Source organism: Primulina tabacum, chromosome 1, assembly GCF_025594145.1.
Source record: "Primulina tabacum isolate GXHZ01 chromosome 1, ASM2559414v2, whole genome shotgun sequence".
Lineage (NCBI taxonomy): Eukaryota > Viridiplantae > Streptophyta > Magnoliopsida > Lamiales > Gesneriaceae > Primulina > Primulina tabacum.
This window is the reverse complement of record NC_134550.1, coordinates 9,196,942-9,211,701: the sequence shown is the minus strand read 5'-3', so window position 1 is coordinate 9,211,701 and position 14,760 is coordinate 9,196,942. Positions and strand designations below refer to the sequence as shown.

Sequence of the window (14,760 nt, the reverse complement as noted above, 5' to 3'; positions counted from 1 at the left end):
AACTCTGGCGATGGCCCCAAAAAAAATTTAACATACATGCACCAATGTTTAAAAAAGAGGAAAAAATCCATTATACAATGCTTAATAAATTCAAAATCCATACACTATTGACTTAAGTTTACATGTTATGTTATTTATACCTAATATTTAATAAAATAAAACAATTTACTGAATTAAAAAATTTTTGTACAAAAAATTTACGTTTCATATTTATTAACATATAAATACAAAATTAAAGTGCAAGACATCAAAAAAACCAGCCTGAACACATCACACTAACATCAATACCAAAAAAAAAAATGAAATAGTTTAAAATATGAATGAATAAACAACAAAATATAATAACTTTTATAAAAATAAATCAGAATTATATAGAAAATCATTTGCAGGAGAGATTTTCGATATTATTGGAAGATATATTGATGCCCAATGTGCAATTCATATTAGAGGACTTATTCTTCTTCATCAATTCATGATCTCCACCATTCCTTCACACTACATAGACTATTCAATGGAATTATAGCACCAGACCTGAACTAGCCTGAGATAACCACCAGACGGCATGTTCGTCGATGACAAATCAACCGTGACCTCGAATTTCCTAGTCGAGCAGGACTTAGCACTCGCCCCAGGCACGACCGCCTCGCCAACTTTGTACACTGCATGATTGTAGAACTTGATCGTGCTATTTTGGTAATTATACTTGCCGAAGTTTGGGTTCTTGACTCCCAACTCGGCTATCATTTTGATGTTGTACGGCGAGTTTGTGTGTGTAGCGATTTTGAATGTGTCCAATGTAGCGGACCGGACCCTGAATTTCGGTGACCGGACTTTCACGAGGATGAGGCCGAAGATAAGAAAAACACATGTTTGAAGCACGATGAATGCTAACATGTACACGAAGCATTTCATACGCTTTAGACGTTTCTTGTTTCTTATGGCTACGTTCGCCACTTCTCTTAAAATAATTGTCCAGCGAGTCAATTTTTGAAAGTTTTATTTTAATAATATTTGACGTTTTATTCAATTATGACATTTACTTTATATGTATACACATGCAAGCTACATATATAAAGTTTTTGAATATACAAAACGCAACCTAAAATCATGAAAATCATTATGAAGCATACTGTATATTTTAAAAGGTTCTTAGTTGATTCAACAGCATAAATAAGGATAAAGGCCACACAAATTCGATGTAAATGTCATATTTCATTGGTAATGGCATGTGGATGTTTATTCATAATGATGAGTGATCATTTGATCATGCACAGAAGAACTCCCACTCGAACTTTCCAAGTGGTTATTATTTATCGAGTGAAATAGTTTATGGTTATTGTTGTACGCCATTAGTCCATTGACACGAGACAACGTGGAGGCTCTACGTACTAGAATGCATTTTGATCCGTGTACCGACCTCCATTGAGGGTCATTAAATGGCGAGGTTGTGTGTAGTTTCAAAATACGTAGGAGTCAATATATTGTAATCACGAATTCATTGCTCACCTACGAGTGAAAATATCATATATGATCTGATTAGTTAATAGTGGAAAGAATATCTGACCATAGTAAGACATATGCATTTTGGAAAGATATTTTCCTCGGTTGCACGTATCACGTCAATGTTATTGCTCAATGATATATCACATCATTATCGAACTAATTTGCAATTATCGATCTATGAATGGTTGCATATTCAAATTGAGATATATGAGTTCAATGGATCATACTGTACAGTAACCATAACTTTAGGTTCTTGAAACATTATCAGTGATACCTAAAGGATCATAGAACGATGCTGCTAGAAGTTTTTACCATGATTTTAAGGGTGTAATTAGACTTGAGTTCTGACGTTCTTGATCAAATAGTTGATGAAAAGAATGAAGCTAATTATGGTAAGCCAGAACATGAAAAAAATGTTGTTCTGAATCACATGAAGTTTTGCCACGACTAATTGTATCTTTAAACCATTGAGGCTCGCATAAGTATTGGATTATGTGTTCTCGTTGAGATGATCAAGTTCAATGAATTGAATTTGACGACTATCGTTTGATGGATATCAAACAGATCGCTTACAAATGAGTTTATAAGTTGATTTCATGTAATGAAAATTGTGGAATTTAGCTAAACTGCTAATTAAGTGAGAAAATGGAACTGCGAATTTTAGTGAATGAGTTCACAAAATTGGCAAAATAGATCAACAAAATTTTCATTTTTCATTTTTTATTATATAAACGAGATTTGTTCTCTCAATATATCGACGATGTCTGATAATCAATTGAGGTTGTAATGAGATCATAATTATTTTTTTGTAAATTTAAAATATACTAATTAAATTACAAATAAGTAGTAATGACTACTAGGTGCAAAATTCTCATGGAACATTTTGAAAGAGTTTATGATATATTAATCAATTTAAAATTAATTGAGTAATTAAATAAAATTTATTTAATTTTAAAAAGGCTATATCTGCACCGCCACCGTATTTCTGAAATCCGGGCAATTTTTCTCTCGGTGTAAATTTTGTTTTAATCTTTAGTGCAATCTATACAAGAAATTCAGTTTCTGATCGTGAACTTGATGAGACGATTGAATAAGGAAGAAGATCTGTCTATAGGGTTTTATAAAAAAAAGGCTATATTTGCTTAAAATTCGGAATAATTGGAGTCAGTGTATATACACGAACGTAAACTATTCTAAAACATCATATGAATTGTTTAAATTAACAAGGAATGTTTTGAACGTCAATTTTTCACTGCTCTTTAGGTGCGAGAAAACAGCATACGATTCACTTTTGGCCATCAGGAATTGATTTGGAAAATGGATTTCGATCTTTCTTCCCAAATAAAATTACGGGGAATTATTTTTCTCCGCGTCAACTTGTAGAAGATCAATAGGAGCTAAGGAGTGGAGGGAAATTGAACGGTTTTTATGATTTAAGTAAGATGTGTTTAATTTGGAAGGAAAAAGTGATTTATCTTTTAGATTAGGAGTAGGTCTCTTGTGAGACGGTCTCACATATCTTTATCTGTGAAACGAGTCAACCCTACTCAAAATAAAAAATTAGTGGATTGACATACATACACAACTTCTTTTATTTATGTTTTAAAACTAAATCAACATATATTTAAATAAATAAAAGATTTTGTTTTAATAAATAAAATATATAAATCCAAAAATTTTGTATACGAAAATTCAAGAATTTCATACTATTATTTTTTAATCATATTACCATTATTAATAAAATTAAAAAAAAACATTGAATGAATATGCATACACATTTTTTTTCAAAAACTAAACCAACAAATATTTATATAAATAAATTTAAAAAAACAAAAATAAGTTCAAAATTTTTAAATAATTTATTTAATATTTTAAAAATATACAAAAAAATTTTAAAAAAATTTGGTTGACTAACTATTTAAAGTGATCTCTTTTTCAAACTACTGAACTTGAGAGTTGGTAGAGTTTTGCAAAATTAAGGTGAAACACAATGATTATAAACGCTGGCACCAACATCTTTGGTATGTGTGATTTAGAGTATTTATAATGCAAAACTTATAAATCTTTTTTTAAGCTATACTATAATATTTTTTTTAAAAAAAAAATCAATGGATCCATCTGGATGGAAAAAAGGTTTGAAACCCCGACAGTAAACATGGAGCCATAATCGATGCTTCTGTTTGAAAATTTTGAGCTAACCGGATGTCTTTTTCTTTGAATTTTCAAATTGCTCGCCTACTAAGCAAATTTTTATAGCATATTTTTCTAAGGAAAATCACTGTGGACGGACAAGAATGACTTATCTCATTTGAACGAGAAATTATATATTTTACAATATGGACGGTACTCAAAAAACATAAAATTAGCCCAATTTTCTCTCAACCTTTTACAAAATCTCTGCATCGATCACCTCCTTCGAATTAGTCTACACTACACGTGGACCAACATTCTCCCAATGTATTAATCTGAAAAATAATCAAAATGTGTGGGTTTGTAAGTTTGTTTATTTTATATTTTGGTCATGTAATTATTAAATTTTGAGTTTTAGTGACGTGAGTTATATAATGTTTTGATTTTTAGTAATTTTTTTTAATGAAATATTGACCTGACATCAAAAAATACTGATATGTACGACGTCACGTCAAGACTCAATGTCACTACTTTTATATGAATGCATAGTTTGAAATTAAAAGGTCAATAATTTAATTTCCACTAGGACTTGAGGAACCGTTTAACTCGAGGGCTGAATCCCAAGCTTTTATAAAAGTTGGGCATATTTGACTTACTACATTTTTTTTCAACACCCAATTGGTGCATGCTGACCATAAAGGAGTCTCCTTTTTTAAAAAAAATTATTATTTTGGGGTAAATTTACAAAGGGCGTTGATTTTCTGTAAAAAGCCAGCTAAATGGATTATTACTAGAACATGTTGTCAAGCTCTTCAATGGAGGGAAACTGATGATAGAATGAATCATTACAGTATCAGATAAATATATTACAAACCAAGAGGTATTATTACAAAAAAAGATGAAAAATAAAAGGGGAAAGAATTCTAAATAATATATATACAGAATTTCAAAAAATATGTATCACATTGAAAGTAACATAGTGATCAGCAAGCAATATTGCCCAACTGCTGTGAACCAGTCAAAATTTCCATAGAACAATCCATATATGTGGATTTTCTCTTCTTTAGCACAAACAAAAGCTCAACTTTTCCTCTTAGTTCAGAATGGCTCGAAATGGGCACGAGCCCATCAGCTAGATCACTAACGAGGTGTGGATCTGATTGCGCACCCGCGAAATCTAAATCCACATCCACAAAAAATTTCTTCTTCGATTGCCATTTAGCATGGGACTCGCTAACCAATGCCTCCCCAATCGACGTGCCCCGATAAGAGAAGTAAACGGTCGTGGCCTTGTACTGAAAACGACCAAAGTTAGAGTTCTTGACCCGCAGCTCGACGTTCATCCTCGTGCTGAACGACGGCTTCGCTGTCGAATTGTCGACGTTGAAGTTGCTAAACGTCGCGGCACGCACGCTTAACTTCGGTCTTCTGATCTTCATTATGGTCAGCGTGAACACCGCGATGACCGCGGATTGGAAAACGATGAACAATACTACGTAGAGTAACCACTTTCGGCGTTTCTTCCTGCGTTTCTCTCTGGCATCGTGGGAAGCCATGGTGGTGGTCGTCTCCGTGTCTCTGTGTGCGTTGCCGTTGGCGGATGCCGGTGGGATGTTTGGAAGTTCTCGCTCCTTTGAAGTCATTAGAATTTCAGAGAAGAGGTGGGAATGTGATGTATGTCGCTTTGAAGGAGTAAGAGATGGTGTTTAAACATGAAAAGATTGTGTTTATGTATATATATTAGGAGAACAATTTCATTTCTATTCGATAAAGCCAACCAGCCAAGAGTATTATAATTAAATAATATTTGACACAACTTATAAAAACAGGTATATATACAAGTCTAAAAATTCGAGTTGATAAAGACACAAACAAAATTATATTTATATCTCAAAAAAACTTGGAAAAATTTAATTTGGAAGCCATTGATACTTTTTTTTTTAAAAAAAAGTATACGTGTGTAGAATTTTTTGTTACTATTTGTCGATCGATAGTAACCGGAATAATACCACAAGTTTCTTGCATCTTTACGTCACATCTATACTATTCTATATTATTTTATTAAGTTTGAGACACTTAAAGTAACTAATTTTGGTGTCATGATCTGTTTTAATAATTATATATATTAATAAAATGTTAACATTTTAATGCAAGTTATATTTAGTTCAACGGATAGAGTCATTGTTTTTTAGGTTATAGGTTCAATTTTTATTTATGTCACTTTTTTATTTTTTTATTTTTCAATTTATTTTTTAGTTTATATATTAAAATTACTGTGTAGTCCTTCATTATTTCTTATAATTATATTTTGATTCTCATTTAAATATAAATTAAATAAATTATAAAAAATATTACACAACCACCGCGCAACATAACGTATGTCCGTGTACTAGTTTAAATTAACGCGTCCGCTGGCTTTCTTTTTCGACGAAGGTTGACTCAAACTCCTTTGTAGACTTGTGCTTCTATGGTGGAATATACTTTTTCCCACTTGTACCATTTTCAGACCATATAAAATATTATACTAGTTTTTTTTTCTTTTTTTTTTTGGGAAGGAATATGATACTAGATTTCACACATGTTTCACAAAATCAGTTAATATTTCTGAATAAATGGAAGAAAAAAAATCTAATATCTAATCAAATTAATAAGCTTATCTCGTTATCGTTTTGACAATTACATTGGTCTGGTCAAAAAGCCGACTCAACTATATATTCTTCGTAAGAATAAAGATTTAGTCTTTTTAAATCATAAATGTTTAGATATTTTTCTTTTGGGAAAAAAATAGCTAGATATGAAATCACTTGAAAAGATATTTTAGAAATTGATCAAAAGAGTAACTAACGGTAATCGATTTCTTGTCTCGATGGTGTAATAAGGGGAAGAAGCTTCTAGTATCTATCATAGTCTCGAAATCATCATCCTTCCACAAATAGATCAAGAACAAATAGTTTTCTTCGAAATTATGAATTAAAATCAAACAGCATACAAACATGAGAGCTGAATCTTGATCGATATATTATGAAGATGAAGGTAACTATGTTCAATGATACCCATCTACAGAATTTCTTAGGCAAACCAAAATGCAGTAATATAATATATAACATACCAAAAACCAGATTTTTTAAAAAAATTAGCTGCTGGATGGGTTTCTCGCCATTTTTCCCTATATTGGGAGGGCAAGATCTTATTGATCTTCTTTTCTCTTCAGAGGGAACATACGAAACTAGACAAGGCAAACGTACAATTGCTTGGAAGAATTACACAATTATCCAACAAACTGTCGTCACCACCATCATTTTTTCCAACGGAATCAGATTTCTCATCAAGATATAAATCCTTTGTTTCGCTACGATGTCCATTGGATTTCACTCTGCACTCGGGATCAGTAGGAGGGACTCGGCTTTAATCTGAGCCATTAACCGAAAGGCTTGCAGTTGGCAAGCCCTCGGCGTGTTCAGCAGAAGATTATGTCTGAGGCTGAAATCACCACCCTCATGACTCGTATTTCTGGGAGAAAAAATATCTATAATGGAAAATGTGCTGCCATCAATGCCGTTTAGAGAGATCATAGTCCGCGGAAATGGAATGAACTTCAGTAGAAGCTTAGATTACTAAATTCTAGAGAGGGGGTCAGTAACACAATGGAAATCTTCATCGCTCAGTCTGAGTCAAGTGCTGCAACCGAATCAAATCATGCTTCCTAAACACTACCAGAAATAGCAACTATACAGATAAGACGACAAGATAAGATTTTTTTTGATGTATTTCGAATGGGAATATTTGGAAATGGATTAAGATTCAAGGCTTTTATATGGAAATAATTTTGCTGCGCGACCGACAATAGCAAACAAGAGCAGTGTCCGCTCGCTTCAATGCGATTATTAACGCTTTATTTTCACTGTGATTCTCCCGTTGAATATGTAGTATTCATGCTTTCAAAACCAATAAATCTCTTCTTACTTTGTTCGGTTATATTTAAAATCTTTACAATTTCTAAAACTATTTACCTCGTATTTCTATCTCTTTTGTAATTCTTCAATCCAAAATTATTTTGTCAATTTGTTTAAATTTTCTCTTATCCGAAATTCTTCCTTCAAATGACTAGTATCGATATTCTTTTATATTTTTGTGGTCATATTATCGTCGGAAATGGATCGATTGAATATAATACTTTTTATATTAGAGCAACACGAGAATATGTACACAATAATAATTAATATATGTACAAAATAAAAAATTCAATTCTTTACATTCCAAATAGACAGATATTTGTTTTTTCATTAGAAAAAACTTGTGTGAGATGGTCTCACGGATCGTATTTTGTGGGACGGATCTCTTATTTGGATCATCCATGAAAAAGTATTACTTTTTATGCTAAGAGTATTACTTTTTATTGTGAACTATCGGTTGGATTGACCCGTCTCACAGATAAAAAAAATTCTTGAGACCGTCTCACAAAAAATCTACTCTTTTTCATTTGATTATTTTGCAAATACTGAAGCTTTATTTATAGTAAAATATGATCGAATATTTGACCGAATAATTGAAACCCGAATTATTAACACCACATGTTTAAAAGCATTGTCCGTTTACACTTGAAGAGGACGCTGCAATTACCACAAGCACATTAATATAGAAATTATTTTTTTAAAAAAATAATAATTAAAAAAACCCCAAGAAAATTGTAGTAGAATACAGGTGGAACGTGTCTTATATTTTTGGAGGTGGAGTTTCAACTTTCAACGAAGTTGAAATTATTGGTGGTGCGTTTATTCCATCTTCTAGATAGGCGCAAGGTCCATGGAATCACGAAGCCTAACGATGGTGGCAACCATTTTCCATTAAAAAAAATTAAAAATTAATTTTGTAGGCATATTGTTTTGAAAGAAAGAATCGGATTATTTACATTGACACCCCCCTAAACTTCTTAAATCTCACGATTTTGCCCGAACATTTAGGTTTTCGATAGATTCGCCCGTAAACTTCTCGCTATTTAGGTAGATACACACCCCCTAAACTTCTTGTATCAAAGATTTTATTTTGCCGTTTGAGCCCTCTGTACTTTTTAAACTTTAGGCACTTGAACGTTTTTATGTTTGTTACTAGTATGAGTTTATTAATAATTTTAAGATTTTTAATTATTCAGTCATAAATAAATTAGGATATATTTTAAATTTTATTCAAAATATTGTGTCATTTTCTCCTTTTATCTAAATTTATTTAGAATAAATTATTACAAGAAAACAATTTATTTGGAATTTATCTTCAAAAATGCAACAAATTCAGTAAACTGTCTGAAAAAACATTTATTAATACTCACCATATTATTAACAAACTAAATAATACACAACATACCGTATTAACAAATTTATAGGATATTTTACTACAATTTCAGAATTTAAACAAAAAAACAGAAAATTTAATTACCTTTTTTTTAGGAAAATTTTAATTACATTTCAACTCTCTAACCATTCTCTGATTCAAATCGATGGCTAGGATGCAATCCAGATCCGTAGATTTCCTCTTTTTCAACAGCTTCAGCAGTTCCACCTTCCCACTCAATCTCGACCGTCCATTCAGCATCAGAACCCCCGATCTCAGATCACTCCCCAGCTGCTCGCGGCCGACCAATCCGACCGCCGACAACTCCACCACCACCTCCCACTCCTCCGTAGACCGCGCCCTGACCCGCAAATCGGGGAAGAACGCCGAACCCACGAGCTCGCCGTTGTAGTAGAACGAGATGTCCGAGCTCGGGAACTTGTACTTGATGAAATTCGAGTTCTTAAGCGCGAGCTCGGAGCGCATCCGCGCTTTGAACGAGGGACTGGAGGCGGCGGCGGAGTAATCGAAGGTATCGAATGTGGCGGACCGGATGCGGAATTTGGGGGTCCGGAATCTGAGTACGGTTAGGAGGAATAGTATCGTGATTACGGCTTAGATGGTTCCCAATAGGAAGAGGCAGAGTAGGCATTTCTTGCGCCTACGTTTGCGTTGTTCGTTGTCGATCTGGGTTCCGCTATTGTTGAAGGATATAGGAAACCACCGTTGATTCTTGTCCTCCATTGATTTAGCAAGAAATTCGTGGAAAATTGGAGATTTTATGCAGGTGGAGTCTTGGAATCAAAGAACAATATTGGTCAAGTAGGAAGCATGATAAACCCGAAAGTGAGAAATAGTGAATGAGTTAATCATGTTTTAATTCAATAATATTCATATATAAAGATAATTTTGACCATATTAATATTCAATTTAAATATAAAAATTCAACTCATATTTCATCCAAAAAAGACTCAATTCAAATTTAACGTCGAATATAAAAACTCAATTCAAACTCAACCCAAATAAAAAATTCAACTCAAATATAAAAATTCAACTCAAACAGAAAACTCAACCAAAACTCGACTCAAACTCGACTACACATGATGAAAAGTTATATTCAAATTCGATCTACTGGTGAAAAAATCGAATCAGTGATAAAAATTCGACTCAAATATAAAAACTCAACCTTAATTCAACTCAAATTCGACCTGATCATGATAAAAACTAAATCCAAATATAAAAATTCAACCAAAACTCCACCCAAATAAAAAATTCAATCTAAATATAAAAACTCAACCAAAATTCCACTAAATGAAAACTCAACTCAAAATCGATCTAAGTAATGAAAAATTAGACTGAAAGTCAATCTAATGATAAAAACTCGATAATGATGAAAATTAGACTCAAACTCGAACTAGTGATGAAAAACTCAACCCAATAATTCTTATGATTTTATGTGTTTTCTTGCATACGAGATTAAATGTTGATGAATTGGACTTGGTGGTAATACGAGTTCTCACAAAATTGTGTGAGTTCGAGTTTCGGCCATTTCAAATAAATTGGTGTCAATTTTTTCCTTTCTTTTAAAAGTAAAAATTAAAAGACTAAAATTTCCTTAAGTCAACTTTCTTGACTAAATTTAAAAAAATAATAGAAATCATACTCCCTTCAATTCAAATAAAATGGTGGGGAGTCCTATATGTTTTATGGACCAATGAGAAATATCCCAAAATTTGATAATCAGAAGGGAAATAATTAAATCTTGAGATAATCGAGAGATTCGATTAAATATATTTTTTAAAAGAAAAAAATGTCTTTAAAAATATAATTTTATGACTATATCATGAAAAATTTAAGACTCGAAAAATATATATTTAAGATCAATTTGGAACACGAAAATTTTAACATTTTTTGTTCCAGCACTACTCGAATTATGACTCGAGTTCGAGTTCAACTTGAAATATTCGAATATGTTCGCGAACTATTTGAACTATTTTTAGAAAATAGATATTCGAAATCTGTTTATTTAATATATATTTATATTATATTAATAAAAAAATCAAAGATCGTGTATTAATCAAATAATATAATTTCAGTTCGAATTCGACATGCAAAAGTTCGAACATTTGAAGTTATGCTCGAATTTGATAAATTCGAAAATGAAACAAAAATATTTTTCTAGCTAGATAAAAATATCGTGAACCGACTTGATTCGTTTACGCCCTTAATCGAGCCAACTAAAATGTCTTGGAGACGGCACTTCGTTATAATTTAGAAGAATATGTACCGACTAAAATTTTTCCACACCTAAATTTTGATTTTACATAATTACATGATGACTTGATTACATATTATATGCACGCTCAATAGCTGATAAAAGCATAAATTTATGTTCGATAATGCAATAATATTTTACAACCTAAGACAAGTCAAAACGAGGACCGACTTATTTAAGAAAAAGCAAAAAAGGATTCACGCTTAGAACTTCGTTAATGAACACATATAATATAAATATATTATGTGTGTAAATTTGGTCAAAATTGAACCGGTCGAACTTTTTATGAAAACCAAATAAATCGAACCTATTTAAAATCGGTTATTTTGAATGATCACCGTCAGTTGTCGCACATCGATTAGATAAAATCTCTTATAGTTATATTATATGAACTTAAACAATCCTCCCTCTTGAGCTGACTTTTGAGGTTGAGTCGGGTCTAAGTGCTAATATTCACAATCACAACTAATCGAACTGTTTGAAAAATAAATTAAAAGAAGATAAGTGATCACCTCTTACTGCCATTGTTGTTCAAGCAATGAAAGAATTAAAAAGCAATTGACACAAGAATTTTTTCTCATTAGCCAACGAACAACGATGCAACAGAGATGGTAACGCCATGGAGGGAGACGACACGGCCAAGTACACGCTGAAAGAGTTCTCGATTTGGCCCAGGACATTGGTTGTTCAAGCTATGGCCAAGAGAATGAAGCTGGATTCATCCTTAGGCTTCGACGTAACCCTGGCCCAGTACTGAAGCCCAAAGCCAATAATATACGATTACTACCCCTAAATAAATAAATTTTATTTTAAAAATAAATCACTTTATTCGATTTAACCGAATTTTATAATGAAAACCAACATCGAACGATTTGATCGATTTAACTGAATATTTTGAAATTTAAAACCGAATTTCTGAACTAACCAAACCGAATTTTCGAATTAAACGGTTCGATCGGTTATTTTGTTCACTCCTAATGAGGGGGTTTATAGTTTTATTCTTAAAAGTTGATATGATTAAAAATTTTATCTTTAAAATAATCAAAATTCGATTTTAGTTCGTTATATTTACTTATTTTATAATTTTAATTATTTTCTTTGCGAGAGCCTGAAGTGATGATAATGTGGAAAAGATTGCACACTTTAACAAAACTTTAGCTACTTGAAAGTAAGAATCGTATCCGGCACCAACTTCGAGGATCAATTTAACAAATTCTCTCCGTTATTTAAAAAAAAAAAAAAACAATTATTTTGGTATTTGATTGTTTACTTATTTTTATTTTCTCCGATGTTTAGCTCAAATTTTATAAAATATTAATAAATAAGTCTCTTGTGAGACGGTTTCACGAATTTTTATCTGTGAGACGGGTCAACCCTACCGATCGATATTCACAATAAAAAGTAATACTCTTAGCATAAAAAGTAATATTTTTCATGGATGACCCAAATAAGAGACCAGTCTCACAAAATACGACTCGTGATACCGTCTCACACAAGTTTTTGTCAATGTTAATATAATACACCGTTATGTTATCTAAATATATTGATTTATCATCCTTATATTGTGTATTATGCATCGTCTGATCTACAAGTCAAGCATTACTCTAACTTTAAATCTAATTACTTTAACACTATCAATATTAATATTATCTAGATATAGACATTCGAAGATACGATTGAGTTACTGCTTAGGCTACGTTAGATTTGGAGGATAAAATAATGAAATGATTAAGAGATAAATGATAAAAAAAATGATTGAAGTAGATAATGATAAAATAATATTATGTTAGGTATGATTGTTAAGAATGAGATAAATAATAATCTTTTGATGAATTGACGAAATTACCCTTCCAGTTTTTGTGGCGGGCGGCGGGCGGTGGAGGTGGTCGACGGTGGTTGGCCGGTCGGAAGCGGCGGTGGCGACGGCCGCGGTCGGCCGGCAGGAGGTGGCGGCGGGCGGCGGTGGTCGGCCGGCGGTCGGTGAAGGGAAGTGTTTGTGAGTTTGAATTTAGGAGAATGGTAAAATTGGAAAAATAGACTGGATTAAGAGTGAGATAAATAATCCTAGGGGATGAGGAGTGATTATTTTATCACACCTAATATAACCTAATCATTCATAAGTGGGATTTGCTTGGTTAAATAAAAAACATACCAAACATGTGATTAGATAGGTTAAAATAAAATAAACCTACCTAACCTTGCAAAACAAACACTACCTTAAAGGTTTGCATATTGACATGCAAGTAATATATATACGTTGCTTCTCACGACACAGACATAGAATAAAGGGAGTCCCATAAATTCCGCCATCTTCCAAAATATAACATCTTTCAAATTTTTAGTGAAACATGTCATTGTGAATTTTTGGTATATCGAATGTTCATATATAGATATTATTTTTATTAATTAATTAAAAATTTACTATAAATATTTTTCAAAATGTTCAAAAATAATTAAAATATTTAATCAAAATTTTCATTTAATAAATAATTTTTAATTTTTCGAAAAATGCTTATTTATTCTTTAAAATTTAAATAGAAAAATAATATATGATTTTTAATATAATTTTCTAATTTTTTTATTAAAAATAAATTTTGTTTGTTTGTTTTTTTTTTTTGGTATTGTATACGAGAGAGATACTAGTAACAATAACAAAAGAGCTGATATAATAAATAAGAGTGTAAATAATAAAAATTAATTGTATAGTGATTGGTGGAATACTAGGCGGTCGTGGAAGCACTTCGACATCATAATTAATGTTGGTCTCACTTGTACTAATTTGAGATAATAATACCAAAAAATAAAAAATAAACTGTACAATGAGATATACGTGGAAAACCCCTATAATTTATTACGGTAAAAACCACGGACAAAATGAAAAAAATTACACCGTAATATTTTATGGTGTACAACTCACTCACTGTGTTTCCAAAGAGAACACAAACTATCTTAATACAGGAGAACAAAACACCTCACAAATATTATAGAACTAAGCACTTAAATACTATAAGATGAAAAAAAACTCGAAAAAAAGATGATTTCAGAATAAAAAATGAGCTCTGTTTAAAAAGCCTCTTGTCGGTCTCAACATTATGGCCAATAATATGCCAACCGATTTTTTTATAGAACCAACCCTAATAAATAATATCTACCACCTATTGCCGACAATTAATAATATATATTTATAGCAGTGCTCGATAATTGTGATTTTCCATAAATAACAATAATAAAAGAGCAGATGTAATAAACAAGACTGCAATAATAAACAATCCACGTATAAGTAGGTGGTGGACTGCTAGGCCGTCGTGGAAACACTTGGACTTCACAATTAGGCATTTGATACTGACGTATAGTTGCAGGTAAAAAAGAATAATTTTTTAAAAAATTATATTTAACTAAGATTGAAATTCAATAATATATAGTATAAATAAGAAAAATCATAAACATAAAATGTATAAAACAAAAATTACAAATTTTAAAACATTGTTCTTATTTTTTGTTATTTATTACTATTATGGTGCATGTAA

At 31.6% G+C, this 14,760-nt stretch overlaps 2 protein-coding genes and 1 pseudogene across 2 annotated transcripts; all 3 read right to left on the bottom strand.

Moving 5' to 3' along the window:
• Positions 1 to 379: 379 nt before the first annotated feature.
• On the bottom strand, positions 380 to 1,350 carry LOC142504423 (late embryogenesis abundant protein At1g64065-like; annotated as a pseudogene).
• A 3,109-nt stretch (positions 1,351 to 4,459) lies between these two features.
• LOC142517761 (late embryogenesis abundant protein At1g64065-like) lies at positions 4,460 to 5,413 on the bottom strand. The gene has a single exon (XM_075620192.1). It carries the CDS (start codon positions 5,274 to 5,276, stop codon positions 4,617 to 4,619), a length of 660 nt encoding a protein of 219 aa, XP_075476307.1. The 5' UTR covers positions 5,277 to 5,413; the 3' UTR covers positions 4,460 to 4,616.
• Positions 5,414 to 8,918: 3,505 nt separating this feature from the next.
• On the bottom strand, positions 8,919 to 9,444 carry LOC142504413 (uncharacterized). The gene is made up of 2 exons (XM_075617288.1): positions 9,106 to 9,444; positions 8,919 to 8,930 (listed from the first exon to the last, which is right to left on the bottom strand). Exons 1-2 carry the CDS (start codon positions 9,442 to 9,444, stop codon positions 8,919 to 8,921), a joined length of 351 nt encoding a protein of 116 aa, XP_075473403.1.
• Positions 9,445 to 14,760: the final 5,316 nt, after the last annotated feature.

Coding starts and splice junctions, on each gene's coding strand:
- LOC142504413 (XM_075617288.1), bottom strand. CDS start 9,444: ATGCGCTCCGAGCTCGCGCTTAAGAACTCGAATTTCATCAAGTACAAG.
- LOC142517761 (XM_075620192.1), bottom strand. CDS start 5,276: ATGACTTCAAAGGAGCGAGAACTTCCAAACATCCCACCGGCATCCGCC.